General features: G+C 45.1%; 1 protein-coding gene across 4 annotated transcripts in view; it reads right to left on the reverse strand.

The window, feature by feature from the left end:
• Positions 1-5426: 5426 nt before the first annotated feature.
• Positions 5427-12025, reverse strand: part of SNCG (synuclein gamma) — a 46717-nt gene continuing 40118 nt past the window's right edge. For all 4 annotated transcript variants that reach the window (XM_075505240.1, XM_075505239.1, XM_075505241.1 and 1 more), the window contains 2 exons: positions 6904-6990; positions 5427-5766 (listed from right to left, as the gene is read on the reverse strand). In XM_075505240.1, the coding sequence (XP_075361355.1) occupies positions 5746-5766; positions 6904-6990 (108 nt within the window). In that variant the 3' untranslated portion in view covers positions 5427-5745. The remainder of the gene's footprint in view (positions 5767-6903; positions 6991-12025) is intronic.

Here is a 12025-nt window from a genome sequence, read left to right on the forward strand (position 1 = left end):
CACCACTGTCAGAGAGGATCTAACCATCACTTGATGGACCTGGCTGGCAAGCATTGCGAGATTGTTCGTTTCACCATTGTTCTCAACCATGTTGTCTCAAGACAAGAAAAGATAGGGGTGGGGCAGGAGATTATAAAGTATTTGGAAAGCTAAATGCCAAAACACTACAGCCTGTGTGCTCCTTGTCTCCTGACATCTCCACAGTGTTTACCCAAAGCCCCAGCCTCTAAGTACATCTACAGTTTCTACTCCTGTTCCTCCCATGCATTACCTCTTTCCGAATGGGTTTCCTGGTCTTTGATTGCATCATTTGGTGTGTCCTAAGGTCAAACCAAAGCGCCTACAGGTAGGAAGTTAGTTTGGACTTTTGCTCCATTCAGCTCTCGGTATCTGCTGAGACTGCAGACGGAAATCCTGGTTAACACTGGCTGGGGTAGGTACCACGGTGTGCAGGCAGAGCCACCTGCCCAGCTGCCCCTGAAATTTCAGGCTGTTCCAAAAGTTACTCCACCTGGCAATGCCAGGGCACATCGCTGACATGGCTTGGCCGGAATCGAGATGTGAAAAAGTGTCTGCTCACCTCCAGTGGGTAACTTGTCTCACCGACACCCTTCTCCCACACCTGATTCCTCGGGCTTTTTCTCCTTATTCTGCACCTTCTCAGTCTGTTGTCTGTGATGAGCAGTTATTTGTGTTTGAGGGAAAAAACCCCAAAACTGATTCCTTAAGTGCTAGGAGGGCTCCATGACCCACGGCTCTGGAGCTAGTTGGCAACTCCAAACACGCAGCCCAAATAGCTGTGAGTTAAATCTAAGGCGCTGCAAAGAAATTAGAAATTGTTCTGGTTTCCTTTCCTTTCGCACCTCTTCTATGGTATCTTTGAGCACCCTCTCACATATCAGTAACATGAACCCTTCTGGTTTTATTACCTGATGAAGGTGAGAAGTAATTGATCAGAGCTAGAGCTCATGTTTTACACATGCAAATGGGCAAACGCGGTTAATTAAATGGGAAGTGTTGAAATTTATTTGGGTTTTGTTCAATTATAATTTTACCAGGGTTGAGTTTTATAGATAGGTATGGTTTCCATCAGCAAGGTAAATGCAATGATGTGTCAGGGCTGAAAAGTTTTACACAGACCGTTCCTGAAGTTAATGAAATGTGTAGTGTTCAACATCCACAGCTGCTAAAAGAGCCTGATATTAGTGTGGAAGGGATGTGATGTTTACATTAAGAAATAGCATTGTTTTAAGAAATGGAATTGTTTGTTGACAACAAGATATAATTATCATAAGTCATAGGCTAATTATTTAAAGGATCGAACTAAAGCTGTCTTAATTAAGCTAAATTAGCCCTTCAGTTCAAATACAGAAATGTATTTCTGGGAGAAAAGTAGGTCTAACTGATTCTTCATTTACATGGGTGGCAACATTCTCCAGAAATCATCAGCCAGCTCTGCTTCAAAGCATGAGATCAAAATAAGGCCAGTATATATGGATTTCTTCCTTATGGATACCTTCTGGTTTCTGAACCTTCACGCAACATCTAAATGAAATGTCCAGTTTCTGCTGTCTTCTGGAGCACCGAAGACTAAAACTGTGTTTAAATACTGGGATTTTGTGGAGTCTCATGATACCCTGCAGCTTGAGTATCAGGAAAGAAAATATCGTCTGGTCTTTAAATTGTAAGGGGTAAAAAGATGAGAAAGGCTTGACCACCACCTTAAGTTCTGGCACAGGGCTAGGGAAAGAAATAACTGGTCCTATCCCAGGAGTGGCTAGGAAAGCCAAGGATGTGAGCTGGGCTGTAAGCCGAGGGTAAGGTCTACAGGAAAGCTTTGTATATTTTTCTAGGCACACTGAGAGGAAGAAGTGCCGTGGCTCTACCCTTCTGGCACACGGCTGTGCTGCGCATCCCATCTGGGAGAGGAAAGGTGGAGAAGCAGAGCTACCGAGCTTGCTTCCCTCCCATGCTGGAGTCCACCCAAAAAAGCAGTGCCGAAGCTTGACAGAGAAACTTTGCGCTGCTAACAGACCTGTGCGAAGTCATTCAGGCAGGGTTTTATCTGACATTTAGAAAGCTGAGTTTTAATCTGAGTTTTTTCTGATACGCTATTTACAGTATGCAGTATCTTCTTGTGATTTGGTAGGGTTTCAATGCATTTATGAAACAGTTAAGCTATGTTTCAATATAGAAAAAAGTCTCAAAGAATGTGTGATTGTATATATTTTATGGAGAACACTATTAAAAAACCCCAGCCCTTCGGTTTTTTAATTGGGTGCTCTTTGAGTTCAATTTTAGTGCATGCATAATGTAGTCATGAAAATGGGACTTTCAGATGAAGTGGGATTTTAGGAAGTGGATTATTACCTGATTTGCATTTAAATTAGTGGAATGCATGTTGAGATATTCTGGAGAGGGCCACTGCTTTCTCATCTGCAGCCCAGACAAACATCTCTGAAAAATCAGGCCCTGCATGCCCTTGGCTAAAATGGGGGGGGGGGGAGCTCTCAAAGGCTATGAACTATATCAGAACAAATCACTTAATAAAGCTTAACTGCAGGTTTACATGGTAAATTTTGCTGTTACAAGGGGGGAAAAAAACTGTTTTTCAGCATTTTGTTGGTCATTTGTATGGTAAAGTTGAAGCAACATTTGGCAGTGGCTGCTCCTGGCTCATTGGATCACCACGGGCTCATTGGATCACCATGGCCTCATTGGATCACCACGGGCTCATTGGATCACCATGGCCTCGTTGGATCACCACAGGCTCGTTGGATCACCACGGAGGTCTGAGCGCGAGCACCCAGAGTCATGACTGGAGACGGACTATGGCCCTGCTGCGCTGGGCACCGAGCACTGCCTCGCCACAGTGGGATTAAATTAACAGCTTCTACGAAAGAGGTATCGCACACATACAAGGTCCACTTAAATAATTCACAGGGTGAGATGCGTAAAAGAAGCTCTTGATCACCCAGACCATGACCTGTCAGCAAAAAATTATTTTGACAGTGTTTGCCTCCATCAGCTTTTACCTGGGGCGGGAGGATTCCCGGCATCTCCCTTGCGAAAGTACCTTCTGCCACAGGATGTTTTCTGATGCATCTCCTCCATCCTTCCATTTTTCAGTTTCCTTCCATCACCTCTCGTTACACGTGTCTGAAAACTCATTAAAAGTACAGACTTCTTTTCCATGCAGTGAACCAAACAGACATACAACAAAGTTTAATTGAATAATTAATAGATAATCTTTTGGCTCTTTTGTGACAGACCCTTCTACTTCAGGAGAAACGAGTGTTCACCTTTCTTACCTCTGACAAAGGCCGCTCAGGCGGGCACCTCTGCTCCCCCCAGCTGAGTAGCAGCCGGTCTGGGGAAGGGAGGGGAGGAAACCGAGGCTCACGGAGCCATTGCACGGGCACAGCACTACCCTGTTCCTGCTCACTGACACAGGATGCTCACGTAGGAGGAAACCACATGTCCTGATCGCTGTCTTTAAGGTTTGTGATTGCTTTGTGCAAGATGCATAAACACTCTTCCGAGCTCTGACCGCAGCGGGACTAGACCAGACCTAGGCAGGGGCTACGGCAGGGAAGTGCTGAACCCCCATCCAGCCTGGGCACAAAACAGTGCTCAGTGACATGAGAAGCAGACAAGCACAGAGGCAGATCTTTAGGAAACATTCGGACACTTTCGGTGCCTGTATGTTAGGCAATAGTCAAGCAGTGTTTTTAGGCTCACAGTTCTAGATATAGGTCTGTAAATACCAGTTAAATCCCTCCCTTCCCACAGGGAAGAAGATGCTGTAGCACAGCATATCGATGTGGAGGGCTGCAAGCCTCTCTCCTAAGCAGCTACGTAGCTCTACCGCACAGCAGCGTGCCTGCACTCAGCTCAGCAGTTGTAATTCTCTCCTGGTTTAAGTCCTTTTGAAGCAGGGTGACGCCTGCTTGAGAGACGGGCATTGGGGGAGCAGCTCACTCCTTGCTTTGAGTTACAGCCTGGCCCAGCCGATACCTGCCCCTGCCTCCCACATGTGCTGTAGCTAGTGAGGGTGCTCAACTTCTCTTTCCCTCTGGCTGGCAGAACATTTTTTTTCTATCCCCATAAAGCAAAGCTTTGGAGCAGAGGGGTTTTTTCCTGTCTCTCTCTAGCGAGCACTAAGAACAGGCTCCAGGCTCCTGCTGTTGAGCATGAGTATCACAGCCCTTTAATGCCCTCTTACCCTGGCCTCAATTTTAGTTATTCTATTTAATTGGCAAGTTCTGCAGCTGTTTTGCAGGACATCAGAAAAGAGTATGCACATATTGGATATAACTTCCTTTGAGGGGCCTTGTTATCTCTGCTAGGGCTCTTTTGTTCCCTTTCCGTGTCGAGATCAAACATCCACTCTGGATGGAAATCCTGTGGTCTCTGCAAAGCAAAGCTTTATGTGTATTGTTAATGTGTGAGAGAGGCTGATATCACACTTGCTAGATCCTTCCATGCCGCAGCAAATCTCTCCTGTAATACCTTCTGTAACCATCATCATTATGCAGCTTAATGAAGACTAACGGTCTGATTTTGAAGCAGCTTAAATCTCTACAGTTTACACTGGCTTCTCATGGATTTGTGGGTGCCCTGCCTGAAGGTGAATAAAAGACCCCATTTTTAGATCCATACTTACTGACGTGCTTTAAACTCATCCTTCATGATTTACAGCTATGATCTTGTAGCCACATTTTCCCGTTCTCTATGTTTGTGACTGTGGAAAGTCTCTGCTGCTCTCCCTCAGCAGCTTATCTGCAGACTGACCGGCTGCTGTAAGTGGTACCAGCCCCGGTGTTTGCGTTGCACCAGTAATTCTCCTTTGGCACCTGTTATCGGACTCACGCATGTCACAGGAATCCTGCCTGCCCCTGCCAGCAGTAATGCCGTTTTGATCTAGCAGGTCAGTGCCCATCACGTTCCTTTAATTGCTTTCTAGCCGTTCCTTACACCCAGAAGACGTCAGGACAGAGTTTTCAAGCTCTGGTGTAAGCAGAATAAACAGCAAAGAATAAATGGTAACTGAGCTCAACGTGACTTTCATGTTCCTTTATAAAGCCTTCTTTTTTCCAATTTCCCCCATGCACTCTCTCTTAAACATGGGGGAATATGTAAAAAGTGAAATCTCTATTTTTCAGCCCTGAGAGACAGAAAGCTGGCCTACCTACGCTATTGACTTCAGAAATACAATTTTTCATTATTCCCCGTCTTTTACATGATGATCTAAGGCCCTTACAGTCCTGAGATCCTTGTATTTTAATACCACACTTTTACGGGGAGAGTTCCTCAGTTTGGAAGGATCAACGTCTAAAATGTGCGAAGGAAAGTGACAGAACAAAAAACTTGTTCAAACACTTTTTTTATTAGTTTAAAAAAAAAAAAAAAGAAAATTTCCACGATACCTAGAGATCCCAAGTGCTAGTGCAGATGGACGTGAGACATGGATCAGTGAGTCCGACCAAAACACGCAAGGCGAGCGGGTCGGGAAGCCACGAGGGAGGTGGGGAGGGAGGCACGCACCCTGGTACACGGCTGCACTTACAATCAGAGGAGTCTGGCTTACATATATTGTACGATTGGTTCAGGAGGGAGGTGAAAGACTACAGAGCTGAATGTAGTGAGTCTACGGAGAGCGGGATTTTCCTCTTGTAGTGTCAGCTAATATTTCCATGTTTGCTCTTGGAATGCTCTCTTTTGAGCTAGAAGTCCCTAAGTTGATTAATTGCCTTCATTTTCACCCTGTGAGAGAAGACAGACAGGAAAACAGTTAAACATTTCCAGTGGAAAACATATATAAATAAAATTAGGAGAAAAATCAATGCTGGTAGTCACCACATAAAACCCCACAAGCAACTACATAACAACGACTGTCTGTGGTGCAGAAAATAAATGAATTATCCCTTCCTTCTGGGAACCAGACACCCTCCCGCTGTAACTCAGACCTCCGGGGAAAACGAGGGGGTGATTTCGCGTGTGGTGGCAGTTGAGCTAGCGCGGGGCCGGGCTGCCACCGGCACGAGTGTCCTGCTTTCTGCGGCCGGCTCTGCCTCCCGCCCCGACGCGCAGCCGGACATTAGCACTCGTGCGGCCGTGAAGCCAGTCGGATTAGCAGGGTTCATTTTTGGGACGCGCAAGTGCTAGCACTGGCACCAGGGGGGCGATGGGGGGGTGGGAGGTGCAAGCTGAGATTTTTGGGAGCTTCAGGCACGGTGAAAACAGTCTGAGCTTCAGAGATGCTGAAAACTGGGGAGTATGGGTGCATGCAGCACTGCGGGGCTTGCGGAGTCGGCAGCCAAAGGCCTTCGCGCTGAAATTGTAAAGGAAATTCCACGTTGGGCAATAAGAGGTTGTCCTTCCAGAGACGGATGTTTGATCCAAGGCTTCAAAAGGACGTTGCAGGTAGAATAGATCAAAAATTAAAAGAACTAATTTAAATATAGAAAAATCTAGCTTGTTATCTAAATACCTATAGAAAAAATCTAACTTTTTAGCTAACGCTCTTCTAAACCATGGCTGCAACCAGGGAAAAGCTATTCCATGTGATGATAAAACCACAGGATAAGATTAACTATTACATGCACATTTACACGCCCAAATGAAGCAGCAGTTCAGTCTGTCTGATCTGCCACTCATGGCAAATTCTCGGTCCCAAAAAAGGAAGTGGCAAAAGTTAGAACCCAGGAGCTCAGATTTTGTCAAATAATCCCTGAAAATGGGAATACTGATGGGCTCCAGGTGCAGCAGATCTGTGATCACAGAAAGCAAAGGGGAGATTACCCTGGGGAAAACCAGTAGCCCAGAAAAAAAACAGTAGCCCACGCGCAGTCTTGAGAGCCCGGGGACCGCGGGGAAGTCACGGCCGTGGCATCACCTCACCTCTCCGCCGCCGCCTGTGCTCGCTGCCGGGGCCCCCTCTCCTGCCGCCCCCGGCTGCTCGGGCGGCTGCGGCACAGCCACGTCCTCCTGCCAAGTCACAAGGGAGATGTTTGTCCTCACCAGCACACGCGCAGTCATCACCCTAATCTCAGACAGACGATTTGAGCAGACTGCGCAAAATGGGTTTCAGCATTACGCACGCAAGTAAGATACCAGGTTTAATACAAGGCAAATATTGCTCAAAATCCATTTTTTGCGCAGCTTATTAGAGCAGATGTCTATGAAAAAGCAATTGATTTCTTACAGCCTTATTTAGGGTCTTTTTCATACAGAAAATCAGTTCTTTTTCTGAAGTTTTCTTTCCTGTCACTGAAACTGAACAGAGTTTTGACTCCTTCAGCGTGAAGAAATTTGGGAGCAACAAATAAATTTACCTGGCTTAAGATAGATTATATCTAGCCTTTCCTTACATTATCTTACTTACCCTAAGCACTCATTGCATAGGCATAATTTCAGATATAGCAATATTATGGTGGCATTAATGTCATGCCTCAGGTAAAATTTCATTATCAAAGGATAAGCTTTCCTTTGTTTTTGAAGTCCAAGCATTTTCATAAGCACTTTGGGCTCTTTTAGTTACTTCCTCACATCTTTCAAGCTACCTTCCTATTCAAAGAAGAAGAGAAAATATTATATTACCAGGCAATTATTTTAAATGTGATTTTGCCACAGGGGAAGAGAAGACAAAAATCCTGACCACACTGGGTGTGCCCAGGGGATGGACAGAAAGCAGAAATGCACCTTTGTGGAATCAGTCAGCAAGAGCAGGGGGAAGCAGAAGTAGCAGGACCTCTATAGTCCAGCCCCAAATCACCAGGGAACTCGGCTAAAATTACAAAGCTTCTCTGTTCCCTTTGAGCACACATGCCCAGCAGTATCTCTGAATTTTTACTCTCTTTTCCCACATGAAGCCGGGGCCACCATAGAAGGAACCTGAGATACATGTATGATGTCAAGGGAAAGTCAATTTTGCGTGGAAGGGAGATATATCATTTGAATGTCAATATTTTGGAAACACGAGGCCACCACTTTCCCTGGTGCTGCTGTTGATGCAGCGCAAATCAAACGTCCCTGTCAAACCTCCTGTAAACAGAACTTTATGCTCCGTGTGTTTTGGGGGACTCCACTCTTCATTTTCACGCATGTCCTCATTTTCCTGTGTAATTGTACCTGTTCTCATCAGTGGGAGAACACCCCTGCTGCTCTGGGGACTGAACTAGGGAAGAAGAGGTGATGCGACATAAAAAGGAAAAAACAGATGTATTTCACTGAGTTACATAGATATAAGGTAGATCCCATGAAAATTTAAGTTGGAAATTGGACTTCATATTGATTTTTGGCAGGAAGGGGAGCCGGGAGATGGAAGCACCACAACCTGGTTGTCCTGCCATAGGCTTCCCGCTCTCCCTGCAAGCTACCGTAAGAGAACAATCCACCAAAGAAAGAAAATCGCCAAAATACGAGCCGCAGCCCAATACTGATGTCTGTCGCAGCTCCAGGCATTCCCTTTGCCTCCTTGCCGAGAGTCAATTAAATTGTTTAAAGAGAGAGCCACGCAGTGGGAGCGTCTCCATATGAAAAGCAGAGGGTGATTTTTTTTTTTCCCTAAGAAACATGCCCTTAATTTGCACCGCGTTGTTGGCTGAAAGGATTCTTGCTAGTATCAACCTGATCTGTGTTAAGTCAGCCCAGGTAACCTAATGACATCAAATTGTGCACATCACAGAGACCAGTTTCTGGTCTCCAGTTCCTGGCGCAGGGGGACCCGAGCCTGCTGGGGACAGGGCACTGCTCTGATGGGGCTACTTTGCCGCAGCGTTCCTCAAACAAGTGAACTCGCCTGTTGCCAGCAACCAGAGCTCACTACTCTGAATTTACAGAGGCTGATCCAGCCTCAGGATCCAGTCTGTGGCTTTAAAACACTTTACATGCTGTAGGGCCATATAAAAAGGACTACACCTTACAGCTCAACAGTGCACATTAGGTCAAAGCAGGTAAATAGCTTCAAATTGTATTTTGGAGTTTAGCAGCCATTTTTTTGACTGTTAGGTGGAAAGAAAAGAAACCTGCAATGCAAGCCAATGACAATAGCTGCAACAGCAGGCGCTTCGTAGGTTTTTTGCAGGCGGGGTTACCAGCTGCCATGTGAAATCGTGAAGGTGAATCAAAGGCGATTGCCTAAGGTGCTAAGCTGTGTTGGGAAAACTGGGGGACAGCTCATAGAAACACAAGGACAAGTGCAGTGCACCTCATCTTTCTACAGGGCGTGACCACCTACTCTTCCTGTGGGCAGAGAGCTCAACTCTGCTAGATGTGGAAACAGTCATGGAAAAGGGGATCCCTTCCTCAGGACACTGCATCCGAGAGCGATGGGTGGGCTGAAGAATCCCTGTTCAGCTATTGTGCTGCTTATTATATCCCTTAAACCGTGCTCTCTGCCAAGGCTCTGCTCCAGAAGGATAAAAGTCACCCATCCATCTATTTTTAGAAAGGGAAGCAACCATGTTTCTGGAGAGTGTTTCTAAACTGTGGTGGAGGAACCAGCACAATCACAGGATGAAGAGGTGTCCGGCCGTGTTAGGGATGTCGCCTCACAGCCTTTTTCTCACGCGCTTCCCACCCTGCCCAGAATAGCGAGCGTGAGATGAGGAATGGCTGCATTCTTCAGCTGGGCGTTAGCTGGCTGGGGATTTCAGTGACTCCTCAGGAAAACAACATACAGAGGAGGAGGACCATGTGATGTAAGGGTCTTTACTTTGGATGAAGAGCCAGAAATTCCTGGGTACCAACCCCAGCTATAACACTGACTCACAGCGTGATGCTGGGCAAGAAACCAAGGGTGAAAATCCAGCTTCTCTGGAGGACGGCAGGAACTTTGCCATTCCTTTCAGTGCTCACCTCCTCATTAAAAGGGATAAAATGTTCTAAGGGAAAGGCATGTTGCAACCATCAAGTAATTAGTAACGCTCCTCCTACTCTTAAATGGCAAAGAGATTTTTTTTTCCCCCTCAGAAATTATGTATTGTCTTAGAAAAAGTATTTAAAATTAGAGAAACTGATTTAGTTTGTTATGGGCTGTTTTCTTCTAATTTGTTTGGGGGGGTTGAATCCTTTTGGCTAGAGAAGAGAGAAAAGAAAGTAGTTTAACGTAACAGTTAAGTGAAACACAAGACCTTAGAATTCATTACAGGAATACTGTACAAGTTTTAAAATATTTTTTTATATAAAAATATATTTGTATATAGAATATATATACTATAGAAGTTTTTTATATATAAAATACAATATTTCACTAAGGTTATGAAACATAGTTACATGTTCAGCTATCACTAATGAAAAACTCAACAAATTAGGACCTGCCATTTATAGAAATATTCCTGTGCAATGTTAAGAGGTCTTAAATAAGTATACTATAGGCTTCTGGGTTCAGATATTTTAATATGTTTTTTAAAAACAGACTTTAAAAGTCCACAGGTTTTGAAAAAAAAAATTAATTACAATTTGATTCTTCAGATTTCTCTATTTCACAGGTTCTATGAGATTCCCTTTTTCAGCTCAGCGACTGTATTGTATGTTCCACTGGCTGAGTCCATACATGAAATGAAATTTATATTTTTATCCATATTATGTTATAGGCCAGTGGTTTTTTTTTCGCCATCCCCAAAAATTCTGAGATAAACAACCTTATGAGGATTATCTTCCTTATCTAACAGAGAAAGCATACAGAGTCTAAATGTTGGATGCTGGAACATTACTCATCAAAAACTCAACAAATTCTGTGGCAAGCAAGATTTCTTTTTTAATTATCATTATTTTAAGGCTGTAAAACCAGAGAGGTTCACTGGCAACCTAATCTGCTACAAATTTAACAGCCCGCAATGGGACATCAATTGCATAAGGTGGAGAAAGGTTCAGCCTCCTGTAGTGCCCTCGACCTTGGGCGTCGGAGCAAAAGCAATGCTACTTGGCAGTATCCCCAAACCGCTCCCTTGTAAACCCTTAGGCAACCTGACAGGTCCCATGGACGGGCTGTCCTGGAGGGGTTTCGGGCTGAATGTGCTCAGAGTGATGCTGACAGCTCTGTCTAAGAGCTCAACCCATGATTACAGTGAGTGGACCCACTGACAGGACAGACAGATGGGTGCGCAGGGTTCCTGTCCTACCCTACAAATCCAGGTGGACTCTTGGGGTAGTTTTGTTTTCGTCCAGCTCACAGCAAGACTCTCCTAGGGTTTCCTGGGGCTGCTTATACAAATAATACATATTTAATGTTTACACTGTTATCCTACAGGATTACTGGGCTCCAGCCTTTAGCTGTGAAGCACACACACAGTCTTGTAGACTTTAAGGCTTCACCAGTGCCACTAACTCGGCTATTCTGGATGTGAAATATGTACACCGGGATGCACTAATGAGACTGAGAGGGAAGCACAGAAAAAGTGCCTGTAGGCAGAGTACCCCACCCCACGCTGCTCTTGCAGTCTCCCCTGCTCCACGGGACGCTGAAAGATACCACCAAGATGCACCACTGCATCAGTGAAGTACAGTGAAGCCTCAACACAAAGGATGAAGCTTGAATACAAAGGGAAGAGTTTTGACTATTTATTCTACTTAATTGTAAGGTATTTCGGCTGCTGATTTCCCTGCTCCTCCTGCTTAGCAGCTCTGCCCTCAGTGGCCTCTCAGATGCCCTTGGTTGCTCTCTCCTAAGTGGCACTTGCCCTGCCCAAACTAACTTAAACAGGGAGGTCACTCATCAGTTTCTGCTGCTAATTCCTTCGGTGCAACTGTCTTAGCGTCGGTGGCATCACAGGGTTTAGGTGAACAGAATTAAGGCCATGAATGTCAACCGTTCGTATTCAAAGTGTGCAGTGGTTACGAAAGCAATAAGCTGCCGTACAGGTATGGTACCGTGTGCTAGATCAAGTGCAGAGAGAAACCATGTGATCCAACAAACGCGCCCAGTGGTTGCACGTAACTGACAACCGCTCAAATAATTAATGGAGTGAAATAACAAAAGGATCAAACCCAATTCAAAATGACAGAGCCATGAACTGACGAC

Source organism: Mycteria americana, chromosome 6, assembly GCF_035582795.1.
Source record: "Mycteria americana isolate JAX WOST 10 ecotype Jacksonville Zoo and Gardens chromosome 6, USCA_MyAme_1.0, whole genome shotgun sequence".
Taxonomy (NCBI): Eukaryota; Metazoa; Chordata; class Aves; order Ciconiiformes; family Ciconiidae; genus Mycteria; species Mycteria americana.